This window comes from Lactuca virosa, chromosome 2, assembly GCF_052849685.1.
Source record: "Lactuca virosa cultivar CGN04683 chromosome 2, Lactuca_virosa_CGN04683_v6, whole genome shotgun sequence".
Taxonomy (NCBI): Eukaryota; Viridiplantae; Streptophyta; class Magnoliopsida; order Asterales; family Asteraceae; genus Lactuca; species Lactuca virosa.
Genome location: NC_136427.1, coordinates 226,118,734 through 226,141,156, shown reverse-complemented (window position 1 = coordinate 226,141,156; position 22,423 = coordinate 226,118,734). Strand labels below are relative to the sequence as shown.

The following is a 22,423-nucleotide window of genomic DNA, read 5'->3' as shown; positions in this document are numbered from 1 at the left end:
ACTCGTCGAGTCAGGCTATGGACTCGGCGAGTCCCTTCGATCAGATTCCTCATTCAAACGATTTAAGGCAGATCCATCATCCCAAACACTAGATCTACCATCCTAAAGGTCGATTGTCACGTAAAGCTGCAATCTTTATGTTTAAACATGGCATATAAGGCTCATAATGCCAATATAACTCTAACAAGGATGATTAACCACAATAACTCTTCTATGGTTAAATAAAGCTATAATCTTTGGACTCTCTAGACCTCACAAGGTCCAGATCTAAAGTCTAGGCCTCCAGAGAGACCTTATGTATACAAAGTCCCAAAAATGGTGGAAGAAACCCTAATCTTCCATATTTACAAGATCTAAGCAAAATAACAAGAAAGGTGAAAGCTTTTACCTCTTACTCAAGCCCTTGCGCGAAGTTACACCAGATCCACTGATTCTATAGCTCCCTTGATGGGTGATCTCCTCTTCTCCTCAAGAGATGCACTAGTCTACTCCAAGTTTTAGCTTCTAAGACTCTCATGGCTCTCTATACACGTTTAGGGTTTGCTCTCAAGGAAGGGTAGCCGCAAATGAGGCTATAAGTTCCTTTAAATAGGTCCCAAACCCGAGAAATTAGGGTTTCTCTGCCCAACACCTACTCGGCGAGTCAGCTCTCTGACTCTTCGAGTCCAATCATTAATCCCATGTGGACACTCGCCTATACTCGACGAGTTGGACTCACAACTCGTCGAGTCACTCCATAAATCTCAATATTAATCACACAATAATATACCTGAAAGTCCGGATGTTACATTATTATGGTTTATTAATATATTATATGAATAATATATTAAAGGAGAAATCATATAGTTTAATTAAGATTAGACAATAATTAATTAAAAATTAATTCTGTGACTAAAAGACATTAATTAAATAACGGGGACTTAAACTATCAAATGTGTGATAGTTGAGTATTGGGCTGAGAAGGATTATGGACTAGGCTTGGACGAAATTAGGGATGTCTCCATCCTAATTTCGGCCACAGAGGCCTTATTCCAGAAGCTTCGTTGGACTGCTTAAGGCCTAAGTTGTCCATTAGGATTTTGACTGAAACCCTAGCAGCACAAGTATATATAGAACCCCTAGGGCATCATATTTCGGCCATTTGAAACCTTATAGAGTTCCATAGCCGAACTTATGTCATTCCCTCTCTCTCTCAATTAGCATCCTCTTGCTTGTGGTGTTTATAAGCCATTAGAGGAGTGACATTCGTGACTCTAAGCTCCAAGACAAGAAGATTCAAGCCATTGTAGAAGAGGTAATCATCTAGATATGATTTCTTATGTCAATTTCGAAATATGTATGCTAGATCTAGGGTTTATAAGTCTTGGATGAATTGCATGTACAATAGAGAAACCTAGATCCAAGCATTAGGGTTTGCATGAGCACATAGGATGTTCTTTTGGCTTAAACACATCAAGACTACGACTATGAGATTCTATATCACCCTGACAAGGCTAATGTGGTAGCCGACACCCTGAGTCGCCGAACAGTGAGTGCTCCGATCCGAGACGTGTGTATGAGGATGACGGTGATGACTCCAGTCTTAGATACCATCCGAGAGGCCCAGGTGGCGGACGTGAGACCAGAGAACCGTAAGAGAGAGCGGGTGATTGGGCAGATTTCTGAGTTTGAGACCAATAGTCGAGGGCTTATGACCTATCATGGGCGGATATGGGTGCCGTATACGGGTGGAGCTTGACGTATTTTGATGGGGGAGACCCATAGGTCGAGATTCTCGATTCATCCGGGAGCCACCAAGATGTATTTGGACTTGAAATGGGATTATTGGTGGCCCTGTATGAAGAGAGATGTGACATGGGTAGTCGAGAGATGTTTGACCTGTAGTCAGTTCAAGGCTGAGCACCAACATCCACATGGCCCGTTGCAGCCTTTAGAGATTCCCCAGTGGAAGTGGGAACATATTTCCATGGATTTTATCACCAAATTACCAAGGACCGTACGAGGTGTCGATGCGATATGGGTGATCATGGATCGGTTGACGAAGAGTGCTCACTTTCTAACTATCAGTGAGAGCTCTTTTGCGGAGAAGTTGGTCAAGATCTACGTACGAGAGGTGGTAGCACGACATGGGGTGCCAACATCGATAGTGTCAGATCGGGATGTGCGTTTTACTTCCAAGTTCTGGAAGAAATTTCATGAGGAATTGGGCACCCGGTTTCATTTCAGCACCGCTTACCACCCATAGACCGACGGGCAGAGCGAACGGACGATTCAGACACTCAAGGACATGCTACGCGCATGTGTTATGGACTTCGGTGGAAGTTGGGACACTTACTTGCCCTTGGCTGAGTTTTCATATAATAACAACCATCATTCCAGTATTGGTATGCCTCTCTTTGAGCTCTTATATGGGAGGAGGTGTCGGACTCCCATCTGTTGAGGAGATGTAGGGCAGAGAGTGATGGGGAGCACTGAGATAGTGCTCAAGACGACATAGCAGATCCAACAGGTCAGACAGAGGTTACTGACGGCTCAGAGTCGTCAGAAGAGTTATGCAGACTGGCAACGTTCAGAGCTAGAGTTTCAGGTCCAAGATTTTGTCCTCCTGAAGGTATCCCCATGGAAAGGGGTGATCCAATTCAGGAAGCGGGGCAAGCTGGGCCCTAGGTACATCGGTCCTTTTAGAATGATCGCTCGAGTGGGTAAGGTAGCTTATCGATTAGAGCTGCCTGCGGAGTTGAGTCAGATTCATAACACCTTCCATGTGTCCCAGCTGAGGAAGTGTGTAACAGATGAGACGACAGTGGTCCCCTTAAAGGACATTCAGGTCGATGATCGTCTGAACTACATTGAGAAGCCGGTAGCGATCTTGGATCGGAAGGTGAAGGTCTTGAGGAATAAAGAGGTGCCTTTGGTTCAGGTTCAATGGTAACATTGGAAGGGATCCGATTGGACTTGGGAGCCGGAGTCCGAGATGCGGGAGCAATGCCCAGAGTTGTTTCCGGAGGATGACTTCGAGGGCGAAGTCTGATTCTAGTGGGGGAGAATTGTAACATCCCAACTCCCAGGTATAATATTTCATTAATGTGTATTCATGATGACAACGCAACTCGACGAGTCGGATGCCCCAACTCGCCGAGTAGAAGAGTTAAGGGCCGCGTGATCTTTAGAGTCTACTCGACGAGTTGGAGGACCCCAACTCAACAAGTAGGAGCTGGGTGAGAAAACCCTAATTTTCAGGGTTTGTGTTCTATTTAAAGGACCTTAAGCCTTCATTTCCGCCTCCTTTATCACCTTAACACTCTCTGAGAAACCCTAATCGAGCTATATCCTTGTGTGAGAGAAAAAGAGGCTAACACTTCATACTTTGGTGCACTTTTGGAAGGAGGTTGGAGAGCAACAAGGCTTGGAACAAGAAGGGACTTCTGGATCCAATATTCTTCAGGGTTAGCTTCTGTTTGGAGGTAAAAAGCTACCTCCTTGATCATTTCTTTTGTTAGATCTCTTTCTAGGGAGTTTTAGGGCTTTTTCCATCCTTCTTTGAGTACTTGAGTTGTTTGAGATTGCCATGGAGTTGAGACTTCAGATCTGGACAATACGAGGTCCCTTGAGACCAAAGGTCCAAGCTTTATGAAGCTAGTGGCAAGCTTTTATTCATTAAACCCTATATAGAGCTTGTTTTTTGCATTTCGAGCCCTAGATGCCATGCATGGACGTAAAGCTTGCAGCTTTACGTGGTATTTCAAACTTGGGAGGCTAGATTTAGAGTTTGGGACATTATTTCTGCTTAGAATCGACTGAATGAGATTTGGTCAAGAGGAACTCAACGAGTGCATGAGCCAACTCGACGAGTCAACTAGGGTTTTCCCCGATAGTTTGGACGTGCTACAACTCGACGAGTTGAGTTGGAGTTTTCCCAATTTTAAGGACAGGAGGAACTCGACGAGTCGCATAGGTGCACTCGACGAGTTGGGTCAACATGGGCTGTTGACTCGAGTGTTGACTTTCGTTGACTTTTAGGGTTTGGTCAAATTAGGGATTTCGGAGACCATGGTGGGGTAAAATGGTATTTTTACCCTTTTTGAGATCTAGTAGAGGAGTTAGCTTAACATCTCGGAGTGGTTATTACAAATTGCTTACTATAGATAATTATGTTATGTAGGCGGAGTCTAGACTGTTCGTGGGGTACTAGATCTACTTGCTTACTTACGAGGTGAGTCTTCTCACTATACTTACCTGAGTGGTAATGTTGTGTGACCGAAGGGTCTTATTTGAGTTATCGACCGGAGGGTCCTATGTGCTTATATTGAGTTATGTGATATTATGCATCTTGTCTTTGTGATATATGCTATATTATTCTGTGCATTATTGAGTTAGGACCGAAGGGTCCAAACCGAGTTGTGAGACCGGAGGGTCTTCACTGAGATACAGGACTGGAGGGTCCGACCCGAGCTATGAGACCGAAGGGTCTTCACCGAGACACATGACCAGAGGGTCCACACCGAGCCGTGAGACTGGAGGGTCCTCACTAAGACGCAGGACCGGAGGGTCCATGCCGAGTTATCGCCATGGGAGGCTTATTATTTATGTATGTGGTATTTTGGGGAACTCACTAAGCTTTGTGCTTACAGTGTTGTGTGATATGTGTTTCAGGTACTTCTCAGGATCGCGGGAAGGCGCCAACTTGATTGTACACACTTGTTGCAGATTATGTTTGAGGATTTTGGGATATTATCAGTTGTTTTGTTGATTTGTGTTTTTGACAATTGATACATTGTGGTTTTGAGAACATGTGACATTGAGTTTTTATGTGATTTAAAAATGAAAAATTTGTTTGAAAATTTACGGTGTTACACAGTCGAGAATGGATGTCGTACGGAAAAGTTATGAGTTTTTTTACGGGTTTTAACAGTCCAAGCCCTTTAAAAATATAACTTTAAAAATAAAGTGAGAATTAGTCGACGAAGTCTAAATGAAAGTTGTAGATATCGTCGATAGGTACGCGTGGATATAGAGAACGTCGAAAACGGAGCTTGTATGAAGAAGTTACATAATTTACAAAATTTGCATTTTGCGTAGCACGTGTTTCTAGAAGGTGGCAACGCGGACCACAGATAAGCTGACACGTGGCACAAAATGGCCGAGGAGACGTCACCTTAAGTGTGTGGCGCACACCTTGAAAAGTGTGATACACAAACCCAAATTCCGCCTATAAAAGGGGCATCAGCCCCTCATTTGTCTCTACACCTTTCTCAACTTCCTCTCAACCTCTAAACCCGGTTTTGGGGGTCTTTCTTCGGAATTTTGGATTATTTTAGTTTAGCGAAGCTCTGGGTAGCTAGGCTCGACTAGTAAAAGCTCTTAGGTCAGAGTTTTGCCAGTGCAATCTCTCGGTTTTCGCTAAAAATTTTGTAAGTTAAGTTACACTTATATCACTTTCAATATAACTTATATTTATAATCATAATCGTTATTATGAAGCTATAAATAAGATTTATCAGTGATTCCAAGTCATTATACCGATTGATCTACGTATAGGAGTGATGTCTACGATGGATTTAGTGAGGTGTTTAAAGTAGGATTTCCAAACAGTATACTCTGTATACCAAACAGAGATTGATATGATCCTACATGGTTATTCCTTACTTGATAGATATTGATGTAGACATTGGAATTAGTGAGGAGTCTATACTATCATTAATTACCAGAAATATTAGACTAAGACTCAGTATGAATCGTACTTAGTTCATGTTAAAGGAAAAGTCGAAGTGTTAGGCGGAGCGCTGCTAAATTCTCCAGTCACCCACCTAAGTCAGGTGATTGCATAGTCCCTTTCATGCAGGGCCGGTCCTTTGGGTTTCGATGCCCAAGGCAACCAAAAATAATAATGCCCCTATGTATCTTTTTTTTATTACCAACATATGTGCCGTTAAAAAAACCAACATATCTTTTGCAAAAATGTGACACAAAGAAGTGTAATAATAAATAAAAGAAAAGAAAAAAAATAACTAAAGATCACTATTGAAACTTTGAGGTTGAAAATGCAGATGTCATGCAAACTGGAAGCATACAAATTAAGACAGTTATAATTATAGTTTAAGAATGACCTTGATTATTGTAGTTTTCCCACGCTAGAGGTCTATCTGGTAATAAAATAAAAGCTCAAACTTCAGTCAAATCTTTCAATAATTTGGCACTCCGAAATATAAATAAACCAATGATACATGTTAGCTTATATTCAATAAGTTATAATAATTGAGTTTACAACGATTAAAAACAAATCTACTTCCAATTTTTTGCAAACTTGATGAATATATTTATGTTATAAGTTCATGGAAAAATCAATCAAAAATAAATATTAACTTTCATATTTTTACTTGATATAGTTCGTGTACAAGTTCTACCACAAATCTTTTTCTCAAACACGATCGACATCTTTTTCACAAATATATACTTTCCATTTCTTTATTATTATGATAAATTGTTTTTATAAATATGATAAACAGGGGACCATGGTTACCACTTTAGTTCATGAACTTTGCCAAACATTTAATTTAGTACTTTCATTGAACACTTGGAGCTAGTAAAAAATTTAAAGCCATAAACATAAATATATGTATTTTTAAGCTTCGATTAGATCCCAACACAGCAAGAAGATAAAGTATGATAAAAAGTTAAACTAGTAGAATAACTACAATATAAACCGAATCCTCCATCAACTCTTTCTGTTAAGAAAATCATAGTTTTCAATATTCACAATAAAACTAGAATGAGGAGTGGGCGTGTGATAGATACATAAACGACTTGGAATAAACATGATTCTTCAACATTTCACTACTAAAGAAAGAGAAACTTCCCTATCCGATGAAATCATAGTAATAAAAAATCTCAATTAAAATATCAAATATCCAAGAAAAAGAAAATACCAGCACAAAATCTTACTATAAATCAATGCTTGCAACTTAAGAAATAATAGAAGGCAAGTAGAAAGTATGTCCAAGAACACAAATGAAATCAGATTAAGACTTTAGAATATTGAACTAGGACTTACGACAACGGAAGAATGAAAGTATAGGAGAAATTTACATTGAGAATTATGAAAAAGTAATACCAGGCGGCACCGACTAATATATGCTCTGCCCGCATGCCCGTCTCCTCGTATTCTCCTATCTCGACGTTTGATGCGTTATCTAGGCATGCATTTTTTTTCTGTTCGAATAACTTGAGTTTGCCGCTTCATTAATCATGTATCCTCTTCTCTTTACAACGCCGTTACGGAATGGACATAAAATGAGGCCCAATATAACAGTTTCCATAACATTAAGTCCAAATAAAATTCCGCCCCATAAAATTTGCTGCCCTGGGCTTGGGCCAACCCTGCTTTCATGAACATGATTTTAATACAAGTATTAATTAAAGTATTAAATATCTGTTAAAAAGTTTATATGTGAGTTATATGTTTATTGCCTAAAATACGTGTTAAAAATGTATTTGATGATATACTACGTGCGAACTAGATATGGTTCTATATGTGTTAAAATATATATATATATATATATATATATATATATATATATATATTATTACATGATAATAATAATAGAAGTATTTTTAAAGAGAATGATAAAAGTAGATTAATACCTAAATACTCTGTGTTAAATATATACACTAAATTACGATAGTGTTGTCTAAACAGAGTTGGTATTGGGAGTCTAGTAGATTGGTCGTTAATGAGATAAGACTTATTATAGATGCCTAGTTTAGTTAATGTAACATCCCAAAAATCAAGGTAAAAATTTTCATTTTTCCAAAACCAATCAAAACCATAAATGTTTACACAACATAGTTCCCAAAATGTCAAAATCACAAATCAGAGCATCCCAAAAACAAATTTCATAAAATTTGGACGATGTGCACGATCAAGCTTTTGCCTTGCCCTGATCATCAGAAGTACCTGAAACATAAAACTTAAACTGTAAGCCAAAGATTAGTGAGTTTCCCCAAATTACCACACACAACCAACAAATATACATATTGCATGTCGGGTCCACAACCTCCCGGTTGGATTGCCATACACATTTCATACTAGGTCCATAACCTCCCGGTTGGATTACCCCGACCCATAACCTCCCGGTTGGATTACCACTATGGCTCACAATCTCCCAATTGGATTGCCTCAAGTTTGCTAGCTTACAACACAAAGTAGTACAACCTCAACCCAACCACACTATGTCGACATATGGAACAGATAAACATATAACCAGCAAACAGATAATCATACTGATCTAATAGATCAATATAACATAGCAATATCCTATATACCAGGATACATAACCTAGTGGGTCGACATTAGTGCCTTCAACCCATAAGTATAGTGAGGAAAACTTACATCACAGTCTGAAAAGATAGCAGAAAAGAACACTGCTCCAAGAGTCAACTCTACAGATCACCTATACAACAAAAAGTGTCCTAAACTTAAACTACAACTCAAAATATCCAAAATTCCCCTTAGTCAAACTTAGTCAACCCTTGGTCAAAAGCCAAAGTCAGTAAGACAAGAAGTCAAAGAAAGTGAAAGTTGGCTTTAATTACATGAACCCATAACGCTTAATTATCATTAATAAACATCCATATATATTTACACAACAAAGCATAATTAAAATACTCCAAACTACCAATATCAAGACCACTATTACCCTTTGAAGCAAGAACCAACTTCTATTTAACCCATGGATTTTCAAGAATCATCGGTCCCTCCTTAAAAAAAAATAGATTTCAATAATTCAAGAACGTTCTTAACCTACCCTTGCATTCAAAAATGACATAAAATAAATCCGTCAAGAGTCCAACACCGAAGAAAAGCAACATAGAATGACCTTCATTGAAAATATATAGACTTTCCATATAGAATGCTTCCTTTGACACCTATCATCCAAAATGTTCCATTTTTTTAATATGTGCCATGTTAGAACAAATAAGAATTCCCAGATACACAAATTGAAGCTTCTTTAGAGTACACCTAGTCAAAATTGTAAATTGTTCAACTTCATCGAACCATATACCAATCCTATAGAGGTTATATTTATGAAGATTCAACCTTAATATGAAAACCAAATATAAATAGTTCAACATCCTCACTATGCTAGATATGTTCTCTTACGACTACTCACCTATAAAAAGAACACAATATGCATAGAAAAGATGTGAAAAAACATGCCTCCATCACCCATCATCACTCCACGATTGAGATTAACAACACCGACATTCTCTATGGCTACACGAAGTCCCTCTATAGCTATAATGAATAGAAAAGGAGAGAGTACCCCCTAACGTAATCCCCTTCCGAACCGAAACTCCTAAGTAGGACTTTTCATTTAATAAAACACAAGCCTTATCCAAAAATAAACATACATGTGTCCAAAAAAATCCACCTGTCCCCATAAACTATATAATTGCTCTAAGTATTCTCAACTTAAGGAATTATACGTCTTCTCAAAATCAAGTATTCCTAGTTGAGCGTTTTAACATACGTTACCGTTGGAATAATGTTCAACATCATAACTAATTGGTAAGACTTACATTAATAACATGGTCCTTTTAGGGCCGCCTCAGTGATCCAAATTATGAGAGAGATATATAAATAGTTTATTAATTGTTCATAAGATGATAAAATAATCATAAACTAGTTTAGAATTAATTCAAAGTGCAGGACTAAATGTTAACTATTCAATAGTTGAATAATAAAATGTTTTAGATCCGATAAGGCTAAGGATTTTCATCCAAGGCTATACAAGGAAGGAAGGTTTGAATTTTAGATAAAATAGATTATTTGATTATTATCTTTATTTAGTTTCCAATTCAAATCAACTTTCTTTTGAAGCAACTAGAAGCTATAAATACCCCTCCCTAGCACCTCATAAAATTGTCCAACTCTTCTCTAAGAGTTTCTCTTCTCTCTTGATTAACTCCTTAGTCGATATCTATTGTTCTAAGGATTAATCTTCTTACATCTAATAGTTTGGAATTGTTGGGTGTGAACCATTAACTCCTTAGTCGATATCTACTTTGGTTACTCTTCCTTGGCTTCGAGCATTTCGATTTCTACATCAAAGGTTCTTCAAGCAAATTGGTTTGCTAAAATTTAGTATTTCTTGACCCCTCTTGTAGTTATTCATATTATTAAGGTTAACGATCCTCGTAGGTTTTAGTTGTTTGCTTTCTTTAGATTAAATTACATGTCTTCCATTGCCAATTGATAATCTAGGTAATATATAGCGGTCACATGGTAACAAATTTGTCAAACTTAAATTATACGAGAGACATTGCATTTTTCATGGTTGTGCTTCACCGTTGAAGTATGTCGATCGACATACAGGGAGATAATTAATCAAGTTCCACATTTATGTGATTGGGAGTAGGGGTGAGCATTTGGACCGAACCGGACCGGACCGACGCTTGGACCAGACCGGTTATGGAGAATATTGTGGACCATGGACCGGACCGGATGAGTCGTGTCTGGGTCCGGGTTTTCCGGTTCTTGGACCCGTTTGGACCGGTACAACTTTAATTGCGTAGAGTACAAGTCGTTAAAATAAGTTTTTAGGTTTGATACGATACAACTTGTAAAAATGATTATGTTTCCGTTTTATGCATAACTAATCTACCTTGATGTTATAATATTATAAGTTGCAAAATTAATTTTCCAAATAAAATCAACTAACATATAAATCAAGTTCACCAAGATCCCTTTCATATGATTTATCTATCAACGATACATAAAATTCATAGTTATAGTATAAAATGATAGTTAAAAAGTAGAAATATTTCAGATTTGATAGATCAACTTTGAAGGATTGTAACTCACTGAATATAATACCAAAATCAACAAAATTATAGTCTAAATTTATCTACAAACTGTAAACTAAATGTTGGAAAAAACCTCAGGTCAATCCAACTTAAAACGAATGAGTTATGGTTGTTTAAAAATTTTCACAGATTACAAAATTTTAAAAAACTTGCTGAAAAGCTGAAAATTTTCAGCTTTGATAGCTCAACTTTGAAAGACTGTAACTCATTGAATATAATACCAAAATCAACAAAATTATAGTCTAAATTCATCTACAAACTGTAAATTAAACGTTGGAAAAAACCGCGTGTCAATCCGACTTAAAATGAATGAGTTATAGTTGTTTAAAAAATTTCACAGATTACAAAATTTTAAAAATGTTGCTGAAAAGCTGATTTTTTTTAGCTTTGATAGCTCAACTTTGAAAGTCTGTAACTATTGAATATATACCAAAATCAACAAAACTATAGTCTAAATTCATCTACAAACTGTAAGTTAACCGTTGGAAAAAACCGCATGTCAATCTGATTTAAAACGAATGAGTTATAGTTGTTTAAAAAATTTCACAGATTACAAATTTTTTTTTTAAATCGGGTCAAACCGGTTCTAAACCCGGTAAAAACCGGACCGGACCGGGAAAAAAACCGGACCTGACCGGGATGGATTCCTAGAACCGAGAACCGGCCTGGGGGTCCAAAAAACGGTCCGGTCCGGTTCACCGGTCCAAATGCTCACCCTAATTGGGAGATACCCAAAGATATGATAACACTTGTCGGTCTTAATTAATAGTTGATATGTCATGGCCAGGTGTCGTATAACACCCAATCTTATACAACAAAAACATCTAAATGCCCCTTTTAACTCCATTAGACAACAAAAGGAGAAAGGCCACTCCAACAAGTTGTCACTAATGACTAAACATTGTCTATAATAAGCACACTAATCAAGAAAATAAAGAAGATCGTTTTCAACATAGAAAAAACTAAATAGATAATTAGCATCATCATCATCATCATCAATAAGTCATAAGAGGTGACCCACTGCAATGGACATCAGAAGCATCAGAAACCCTTTGTCTAGGAGACAACGTGTTACTTGCTGCAAGATCAACCTCAAGATTAATAATGCTTTTCCTCTTTTGACTATCGAATTTCACCCTCGACTCTTCTTCTACACCTTCAGATATTGGTGTCAAAGAGACTCCTTGCTTCTCTTGGTTAAGAAGCATCGCTTGAGCTTCTTCCACTATCGATGGATCCTCTTCAGCAGCATACAAGATCCTCTGTATCGCATCAATAATCTGCAAATAATCCAAAGTAAGCAAAAAAGTTGCAAGCCATAAAAACGAACTTGAGTTTATTCAAGAGGCGAGAGAGACAAAGAGACAATACAGGCAAGTTTGCGATATTAGGAGATTGGCACAGGATTTCGATATCCCTCAGCTTTGCAAAGTAGAAATCTCTTTCTTTTTCAAGACTATCCATTGTTAGCTTTAACTCCGTGATCTGCATAATCAATAATTTAACTAATATGTGAGCCTGTAAGTGTTGGAGAATCTGGATTACTGTTTGTGTGAGTGTGAGTGTGAGTGTGACCATGGTACCTGTTGATCGTATACAGAGACGTTTGGAGTTGCAGAAGGTGGTTTAGAGGTCTTGACAGGTGGAGCTGCTGAGTGTGCAGAAGATGGATCGCCTCTTCGGGTGGAGTGATGCTTAGGTGCACCTGTGGAGCCTCTGGTTGGTTGTGTTGGTGCGGATTTCCTGCTTATATCTTTCCCACCTTTGCAGGATTCTCTTCTTTCAGCAGGATTGTAACTATAACATTAAATGGAAGCAGCTAATTAACAACTTCAACTAGTTATCCGATTTTGATTCGTATGTCGAATTGAAGAACTCGTATAACAGTTAATGGTAAGAACTTACTTGTGATGACCACCGCCGCTAACAGAATCACAGTATTTCTTCATCCATTGCATGAATTCAAGGTTATCCAGTGGTCTTCCTTTCACTAGCTTGCTCACCTCAATGTGCTGTAGCATAAAGTTAGTTAATAACAGCATTCCATATAAATACAATTACTAAATACTAAGCACAATTCGAGAATCATAAACAGGGAAAAACCTTTGTGATTTTCAATTTGTTGAAAACGTCTTGAAGAACCTTATAGTTCTGAATCATATCGTACTCTGTCTTGGCGTCGAAATTGACCTTGTGCATCGGTACGATTCCAGGATGTGCAGCATCCATTAGCTGACAGTGAACTGCGCCGGAGCACGCCTGCAACAATCAGATCCGTTCAAATCTCTAAGTTTAGTCGTTCTAGATACACAAAATTCACGATCTAAACAGAAATAGAGAAACTACCTCTAGGTTTTTATGCTCAACGATCGATGATAAACATTCCAAACCACAAATAACAATAATTCTACAAATTCATCTAGGTATAAATTTGGGGATACAACAAACCTCTTCGACTTTGGAGAGACTGAGTTGGAGACTGGAGTTAATCCAGGCTAAGATCTCCGTTCTACCGACGAAGTAAGCAGCATCCATCATTCCGATGTTAGTGGCCATCTTCGAAGTCTCTCTCTCTTTCTGACTGTTCTAGAGAGAGAAAGATGTGTGTGAAAGAGAGGGGAGAAAATTGACGCAGCAACGCTCCTGTAAAGAGAGATAACGGTGCGTTTGTTTGAAATTAGAGTTGAAGGCGGGATTTATACGACTTTATGTGATTCAAAAGCGGAGGAACCCCAACGGCTAGAAAAAACAGAAATCCAAAATTTGGCAGCCCAACTGGGCCAAAGCCCAGGGAAGCAATGGGTCTATTATTTTTTGGTCCTTAACTTTGATCTATTTGTTGAGTAATGTATCTGATTTATGGTATTTTTCTAGAATTCTCAACATTAGTTCTGAATATTTCTGATTTATGTTTTTTTTTCTAGAATTCTTAACATTAGTTTTCTGATCTCTGGAATTTTGTTAGCGTTGATTCACTTATATGTTTTGAACTGGTAATTCTCTAATATTCTTGAACATTACATCTGATTTATGTCATTATTCTAGAAATCTTAACATTATTATTTGTTTGGTTTAAATGGAAGTATGTAAGTGATAGAATAGGGTGAATTGCTTATTATGTTTTTAAGATACAACAAATTGATTGTCAAGTCTCTTATAATTGAAAAGCTGAAGGATTTTAAATTTTTAATGAACCTTTTGAACAATTATATACCCTGGAAAGAACCATGGTGGTTACTCATTTTTAGGTGTCATCTAAAAACTCGTTATTAACTTATTTAGGGGTTGTTTGGTAGCCTTTTAATTGACAAATTAAGAGTCAACCTCTTAATTATTCAGATTAGAGTGTTTGGTAGCCTATGAATTAAAGCCTCTTAAACTTTCAGAAGCCTCCTAAACTTTCAGATTTTAGCTTATATCTGAATAAAAAAGAAACGCACTCTTCCCTCTTTTGCCCTCAAACACATTCATCCATCCATCAAACACACACCGATTCTATGATTCATCGTCCCTTTGTTCTTTTCCTACATCTGAACAACTCCAGCGCCGATCATCTCCTCCCATCGCCGACCAAATCCGCCAACCTCTTCTCGTTGTTGAACTCGGACAGCATAGCCGCCCCCATCTTCGACCTCACACACACGAGTCTTCAACAACGCCATCGTCGCCAGTGATGGTATCCGCCCTCGACAGCGCCGACGATAGCCACTGAACCGCCTTGATGCATCGGGTTTGTTTATCTCTAATTTTCTAAAATCGATTTCTGTGAAATCTATTCTTCTAGTCTACACATGAAACCATTCCCCCCTAATTTGTTATTAGCTATGATACATGATTTTGAAGTCTGATCGGCTGCTAGGGTTGTTTGACCACTTTCAATTTTGCTGCACAGGAATGGAATTGAGGTGAAATTTTGTTTTTTTTGTTCTTTTTCTGAAATTTGATTTGGTGCAATCTCAAGAAATTCAGAAATATGTTGGATGTATCATTTAGCTGATGATTGTCTCCATAGACTACTAGTATAATTAGACATTTAAAATGAAGGTTATGGTGTTTCCCTGGAAAAGGTTGATACATTAGTTATTGAGGAGTTTTTTTTTTCAAAAAAATGATTAACAATTTGATGTGTTGTGCATGCAAAGAATCTTACATGTGACTGTTAGATGTGGAAGATGAATAGAAAAACCATACGAGAATTAACGTAATCGAGTCACTATAATTTTGCATATATATATTGTCAAGTTTTCCCCTGTTCCTTTTTTACTTGCCTTGTTCTTAACTTTTTTAAACAAATAATCATTTTTTCTACCTTCATACACCTACTACAGGTAGTTTTTCTAATCCCCTAAAAGTTTGCATTTATACTTTCTTATGTATTTAGGTTTTAGTGATTTTACATAAATATTGTTTATCTTTTGTAAATTTGTTATTTGTTTTAGTTAAAAAGGTTCAACAAAATAACGAGGGTATTTTGGGAAACAAGTGATTTTACATAAATATTGAAGACCTTGATGAAATCTGAAGACGTTGCTATATATTGAACATGTGGTAAATTTAAGTAAAGAAATTATGGTTTACACAAAAAGGGTATTTTGGGAAACAAGTGAAAATTGACAAGAGAAGAGAATATTTTTACTTTAGGTTATCATTATTTTGGAGCTTTTAATTGTTTTGGGTACAACAATTAAAAATTGGTTTGTCATTTGTGATATGAAATCTTGATTTTCTTGTATTATTGCAATTAGCTGCTTTGGGTATAATTAAGAAATGATAATGGTATGTTTGATTCAGATTTATGTCTAATCTTGATTTATGTTTAATTTGGATTTTATATGGTGTTTGTATATTTTTTTATAATTATTCAATAAATTGATTCAGTTATTTTATAATAAAAAATGTCAAATTCAGCAAAAAAAAAAAAAAAACACAGAAGGGTAAAATGATTATTTTTATAATTCAGCACTACAATTTAAAGGTTCCAACCAAACAATATTTGTACATTCAGATCTTAAAAATTCAGACCCTCTTAGAAATTCAGACCTCTTAAAAATTCAGCTTTTAAAAATCCAGATCCTGCCAAACAGCCCCTTAGTTCTTGAAAAATCAATAAGTTAAAAAGAATGTTTGGATACTTAATAAAGACTTTTAAAACTCCTTTTTGTTTAGCCTTTAAAAATGGGTTCTCAAAAAGTAACAAATTATTTTTGAAATAACTTATAACTTATTAGGATAAAAAACAAACAAAAAACATTTTTCAACAAGACACTTATTGATTTATTGACTTTTGCCGTAAAAAACCTATTCCAAACATTTTAAAAACTCTTTTTCCCACCTTCATAAATCAATAAGTCATTTTTTTTTAGCAAAAGTCATTTTCAGCTTCAAAATGAAATCCCAAGTCCCAACCACCCCTCCTCTTAGAGAACCATCTTGTAACTTTTAAGTTCATTATTTCTTTATGTAATTTCATCCTTATGGTAATTTAAGTGAGTTGACATTTACAAACATCTTAAGTAAAAATGATGTAATTAATGAATTATATTCTCTATTCTTGTATATATAATTTTATGTGGTGGAACTGTTATAAATAAAGGAAACAGATGAGACTCAAAAGAGATAGTAAATGGTGTGTCAAAAGAGATATTAATTGGTGTGTCGTGGGGTTAATTTATGTTCTATTTGAGAAACATCTAATGGAGCAAAATGCATATTTTAAACATCTTTTTGATCTTTTTGTATGATTATCTGTGGCCCATTATAAAACAATAATGAATACTATGATGTCTATATAACAACTATCCAATAGTCTGAGGGGTTAATATGTATTTTGTGTTTACCTTTTTACCCAAATTTAAAGCGATACGTTAGGGTTTAGACACAAAGCAGCACTCGTTTCCTTCAAGCTCCCGAAAATGGCAGACAACGGAGTGCTGCCGGTCGACAAGTTAACAATTTCCGAATTCGTCGAAGAAGCCGAGTTCTCACAGCGTGTACTGGTTCGATCGATTTTGGGCCGTCCTGACGGCGGCGCTGGACTTGCTGGGCAGACCTTAAAGGTAGGCGGATGGGTGAAGAAAGGGCGAGAACAAGGCAAAGGTTCATTTGCCTTCCTTGAACTTAACGATGGATCATGTCCGGCGAACCTTCAGCTTATAATATACTCCGATGTGGCGCCGCTAGGTCAGTTTACTCCGACCGGTACTAGCCTGCACGTGGAAGGTGTGCTTCAGATGCCTCCTGCAGATAAACAAGGGAAGCAGTCGATTGAACTAAAGGTTTCAAAGGTTCTAGATATTGGAGCTGCTGATCCCGCGAAGTATCCATTGCCCAAAACGCGATTGACACTTGAATTTCTTAGGGATTACGTTCATCTCCGGCCGAGAACCAATACTGTGAGTTTCTCATTTCGTTGATCTTAATTTCTAGATACTGCATATCCGATTTGCTTAGTTTCAAGCTTTATTTGAAGGTCCTTAAATGAATATATTCTGTTACTATTTCAGATTTCTGCTATTGCCCGTATTCGTAACGCACTAGCTTATGCAACTCACACGTTCTTCCAAAAGCATGGATTTCTCTATGTTCATACTCCAATCATCACCACTAGTGATTGTGAAGGCGCTGGAGAGATGTTTCAGGTCACAACTTTAATAAACGATTCAGAAAAACTTGAAAAGGAACTCCTTAAGAACCCCCCTCCATCCCAAGAAGATGTAGATGCAGCCAGGGCTGCTGTCAAGGAAAAAGGTGAAACAGTTGCCAAATTGAAGTCTGATAAAGCTGGTAGACCTGAAATAACAGCTGCAGTTGCTGAACTTACTAAAGCCAAAGAGAATCTTTCAAAGATTGAAGAGAGATTCAACCAGAAACCTGGTATCCCAAAGAAAGATGGGAAGGTTGACTATAGTCAAGATTTCTTTGCACGCCAAGCCTTCTTAACTGTTTCTGGACAACTTCAAGTTGAGACCTTTGCTTGTGCACTCAGCAGTGTTTACACTTTTGGCCCAACTTTTCGTGCTGAACATTCTCATACATCCAGACATCTTGCAGAATTCTGGATGGTTGAACCAGAAATAGCATTTGCTGATATTGAGGTACAATGCTTATACAACGCAGAATGCACACACTTCTTTACTGAATCTCCAAGAAAATGGATTTGATTTGTTCATATTCCTACGTTTATGCAGGATGATATGAAGTGTGCAGAGGCATATGTTAGGTTTATGTGCCAATGGTTACTCGACAACTGTCTTGATGACATGGAATTTATAGCTGAAAAGTTTGACAAACACGCCATTAATCGTCTAAAAATGGTTGCTTCTACCAATTTTGTACGCCTTACCTACACAGAAGCAGTGACAATTCTTGAAGAAGCTGTTTCTAAAGGCCACAAATTTGAGAACAATGTAGAATGGGGAATTGATTTGGCATCAGAACATGAAAAGTAGTCTTTTTTGTTTCTTTCTATTTTCAACCCAACAATATGTAAATTCATCCTAATTTCAAGATTTTGCACTGTGTAGATACCTAACAGAGACAAAATTTGAGTCACCTGTGATTGTATACAACTACCCAAAAGGGATCAAAGCATTTTACATGAAAGTTAACCCTGATAACAAAACAGTAGCTGCCATGGATGTTCTTGTCCCAAAGGTAATGTTCATTTGAGGAATGATACATCAAAACTTTAGACATTAATACCCTTTGTTTTCCAATAGGTTGGTGAACTAATTGGAGGAAGTCAAAGAGAAGAGAATTACGAGGTCATCAAAGAAAGGTATGATTTTTTTGTTTCAATAATTTGTTAATTGTGTATACGCTTATATATATATATATATATATATATATATATATATATATATATATATATATATATATATATATATATATATATAATGAAATTTGATTTGGTATGCAGGATTCTTGAAATGGGGCTTCCACTTGAGCCATATGAGTGGTACCTTGACTTGAGGCGCTATGGAACTGTGAAGCATAGTGGATTTGGGCTAGGGTTTGAGAGGATGATTTTGTTTGCAACTGGAATTGATAATATTAGGGATGTAATCCCATTTCCAAGGTTTCCAGGAAGAGCAGATCTTTGAGGTACCTCTAAAGATACATAAAACATATATCAAGATCATTCCTTTTGTTTTATATTTATTAGCAAGTAAGTTTTTCTTTTAAAAAAAAATTGTGAAACCGATTTGGGTACATTACTTTGTAAGATTTTGTTGCCACTTGCTGCTTTATTTTACTGTTGGTGATGTTATAGACTTTTTATTTATTATTTATTTCCCAACTGTGACAATTTAGGGATTCAACATTGCATGTATTGGTTGCCCTAGCCCCAATTTTGATCAGATTGTATATATACAAAATTAAATAGGTCAAAGATCAACTACAAAAACATTTCAGCATTAAAGATTTAGGTCCATGCAAGTGCTCTATGTGAGTAGAAGTTAGTCGATCCTTTGTAGCTTTTATAATCAGTTAAAGAAAATATGATATAAAATCAAAACCTTATAGAGTTTTTGATGGTGTGGTCACAATAAAGGTGTGCGAATTGACCTTAAGTTTTTTTATTTTTTTTTATTTTTTTATTTTATTTTTTTTTATTTTATTTTTATGGTGGGGTGATAATAACGATGCCTACAAGTATAGATAAAATTTGGCATTGGTACCGATTTTTTTTCCTGATTTCTTAGTTTTTTTTGTTGGCTATATGTTAGGCTCATTTTTAATACGAGTTTTAAATGATATATGATTATTTTCTCTATTTTTTTCGAAGCTATATGTTGAGTTTTTTTATATGTATTATTTGCTTATTTGGTGTTTTAACTTCATCTTAGAATAAAAAAACTTCTGTTTTTGTGTACCTAAGCCCGAGTTCTAAAGCTTCGAACATGGGTTGTTGTACACAAGGAAACATGGGCTTTGTAAGTTGTACTCTTCAAAATGGGTACTAGAATGAGATTGGTATTCAATTCGTACAAATTCCATATTTTGATTTTGGTCATTTCGGGTTTAGTAGTAGTTCAGTCTAATTCTCGTGCTAATCTCACCCCTATTGGCAGTTACAAACTACCTCCCATTCCCCTATTCTATACTTACGCGTTGTCCTCTTTAGGTGTTTTACACGAGTCGTTATTTTTGTACATGATAAATTTAATTTAATGTTTTTTAATCAATTAAATCATTATACATATTGGTTTGTATATAGATTTTTTTTCCCGAAACCTAGTAGACCAATGGAAAAAACATAATCAATTTGTTAAAATTGACATTTGAGGGTAACTAAATGTTGCGTTTGTTTTCATTTGATCCATTTTTTTTTGTATTCAATATACTATCAAAATTGTTGTTTGTGTTCACCATAACCCTTTTGACCGGCTATCATTTGTGATAGCTGGTCAAATGGTTATGATGACCACAAACAACAAGTTCGATGGTATATTGAGTACAAAAAAAAGAAAATTGATCAAACGAGAACAAACGCAATAGTTAGTTACCATCCAGAGTCATTTTCCCTTAAAATAACGAAGTGACAACTAAAAAGTAATTATAGTTAATAAAAAAAATTGTTTGATTCAAATAGGGGTTAAATGCATACAAATAAATATGTTTTAGATTATTTTTATTTTATACAATTTACTGTTTATGGATAATAACAACATACTTTAATTTCGTTTAGATTTTTTATTTTATATTTTTTTGAACAACGGATGTATTAACAACAAAACAAACTAGCAAGATGTTAGAGCAAGTTTAGGAGAAGATGTTAGAGCAAGTTTAGGAGGTACAAACAAAAGAAAAGTACATCAGTCAAACCAACTTACGCGCATATGCTTTATCCAACTGAACACACAATTGGATGTAATAAGTAATCCACCACTTTCAAAGGAGAATATATCTTATTAAAAACAAAAGCATTAGCCGGGTGACAATTGTTGACACGACACGACAAAAATACACGACACGAAACGAAATTAGGACGAAACTGAAATTCGAATTCGTGTTCGTGTCGTCTTCGTAAAAGACACGATGTCGTGTCGTGTCGTGTTCGTGTTCAAAATTCGACACGAAATTGACACGGTTTAGCATTTATTTGTCGTGTTTTTCGTGTTTGTCGTGTTTTTCGAGTTATGTATAATTAAATATTAATTAAATAAACAAATTATTATATTATGTTATCTTTGTCGTGTCGTGTCGTGTTTTTCATTTTTTAATTAGTTCGTTTTCGTGTTAGTTAAAAAAACACGACATCGTGTCGTGTCGTGTTCGTGTTACATAAAACCTTGTCGTGTCGTGTCGTGTCAGGCAAAAAGACGACACGATGGCCCGATTTGTCACCCCTAATTAGCCCTCTATTCAAATCCACCATATCCTACTGTGCCAATCAAAGCTAATGTTAACTTGTTTCTTTTCTTCCCACAAGACGATGTCTTCAACTCCATAAACAGATCCTCCCTATCACTTAGGGGGACAAAAAAAATGTTTCTCTAGGAACTAAACCAACGCCAAATCTGAACAGAATAAGCACACTTGAAAAAGACATGATCTACCTATTTCTCTACAGTATTGCAAATGGGACAAACGATAGAGGCTAAGGTAATACTACAGACCGCTAAACTGGCAGCAACCAGGGTTTTATTAAAGAGCACACGCCAAGAAAAACAATTTATTTTGATAGGCACCCAACTCACCCATTTGAAATTCCAAGCATCATCACCAATAATAAGCTTTTCAGCCACAAATCTCCTTAAAGATTGAACAGAGAACAACCCCATCACATTAATTCCCCGACACCACTTGTCCAAAACATGGGATAACTTAACATCAACCATAACTGAGTTCAGAATTGCAAGCTCGTCAGCTTCTTTTCATCTTCTCGACTGGCTCCTCCACATAACCACATCCCCTGAAAAAAAAAACAACATTATCACCATGAACACGCTAAAAAACCTTGCAATTTTTATTCGTGTCAATCTTGTAAAGCTCCGGGAATGAATCTTTAAGAATACAACCTCTCCATCCTTTGTCTTTCCGAAATGCATATAACTTTTAGCCCTAGTTTCCTTTCAAAAAGGCCATCAAGAGAAATCCCCGAACCTAAAAATCCCATTTGATTTGATAAATTGAGAACCAAATCCCCGAAATTCCACTTTTGGCCATCTGCTTACATTCTGTTATGTAGTGGATGGTAGATGCATATTCCTCAATCTCATTTGCAATTTCTTCATTACAACGTTTGTTTATCTCCCATGAAGCTTCAATTTCCTTTAAATAGTTAAAAATCTCCATTTTGAAAACTTCCCGATAGTCCTTCGAAAATTTAAAAGTAAAGCCGCCTAGCCATGATGCCCTCTCATTGCTACAACTCCAAACAACATTTTTAATCTCCTCCACAGAAAAGGGGCCTTCCAAACCATCTTTTTCTTCACTCGAAATCTTCTTCCATTCACTTAGTTTCAGTCTCACCATATTGCTCTCATTAAATTTAGAAGAGAGAAATTGCCAAACTTCATCCTTGATGTGATGCAGATCATTTCCCCACTCCC

The 22,423-nt window shown here is 36.4% G+C and overlaps 2 protein-coding genes across 2 annotated transcripts; one reads left to right on the top strand and one right to left on the bottom strand.

Annotated features, from left to right (window-relative positions):
* Positions 1-11,603: 11,603 nt before the first annotated feature.
* Positions 11,604-13,531, bottom strand: LOC145160317 (microtubule-associated protein RP/EB family member 1C-like). Its single transcript, XM_079079459.1, has 6 exons — positions 13,314-13,531; positions 12,969-13,124; positions 12,771-12,877; positions 12,449-12,662; positions 12,237-12,350; positions 11,604-12,145 (listed from the first exon to the last, which is right to left on the bottom strand). Exons 1-6 carry the CDS (start codon positions 13,419-13,421, stop codon positions 11,861-11,863), a joined length of 984 nt encoding a protein of 327 aa, XP_078935585.1. The 5' UTR covers positions 13,422-13,531; the 3' UTR covers positions 11,604-11,860.
* Positions 13,532-16,726: 3,195 nt separating this feature from the next.
* On the top strand, positions 16,727-19,156 carry LOC145160316 (asparagine--tRNA ligase, cytoplasmic 1-like). The gene is made up of 6 exons (XM_079079458.1): positions 16,727-17,257; positions 17,369-17,959; positions 18,053-18,309; positions 18,389-18,518; positions 18,584-18,642; positions 18,784-19,156. The coding sequence occupies exons 1-6, from the start codon at positions 16,778-16,780 to the stop codon at positions 18,965-18,967; spliced, it is 1,701 nt and encodes a 566-aa protein (XP_078935584.1). The 5' UTR covers positions 16,727-16,777; the 3' UTR covers positions 18,968-19,156.
* Positions 19,157-22,423: the final 3,267 nt, after the last annotated feature.

What these genes read in the sequence shown, in the direction of transcription:
- LOC145160317 (XM_079079459.1), bottom strand. Translation starts at nt 13,421, where the DNA reads ATGGCCACTAACATCGGAATGATGGATGCTGCTTACTTCGTCGGTAGA. An exon ending in ACAAATTGAAAATCACAAAG is followed by an intron (nt 12,878 to 12,968) that starts GTTTTTCCCTGT and finishes TTTATGCTACAG; the next exon opens with CACATTGAGGTGAGCAAGCT. An exon ending in TCTCTGTATACGATCAACAG is followed by an intron (nt 12,351 to 12,448) that starts GTACCATGGTCA and finishes TTGATTATGCAG; the next exon opens with ATCACGGAGTTAAAGCTAAC.
- LOC145160316 (XM_079079458.1), top strand. Translation starts at nt 16,778, where the DNA reads ATGGCAGACAACGGAGTGCTGCCGGTCGACAAGTTAACAATTTCCGAA. An exon ending in TGGATGTTCTTGTCCCAAAG is followed by an intron (nt 18,519 to 18,583) that starts GTAATGTTCATT and finishes GTTTTCCAATAG; the next exon opens with GTTGGTGAACTAATTGGAGG. An exon ending in TACGAGGTCATCAAAGAAAG is followed by an intron (nt 18,643 to 18,783) that starts GTATGATTTTTT and finishes TTTGGTATGCAG; the next exon opens with GATTCTTGAAATGGGGCTTC.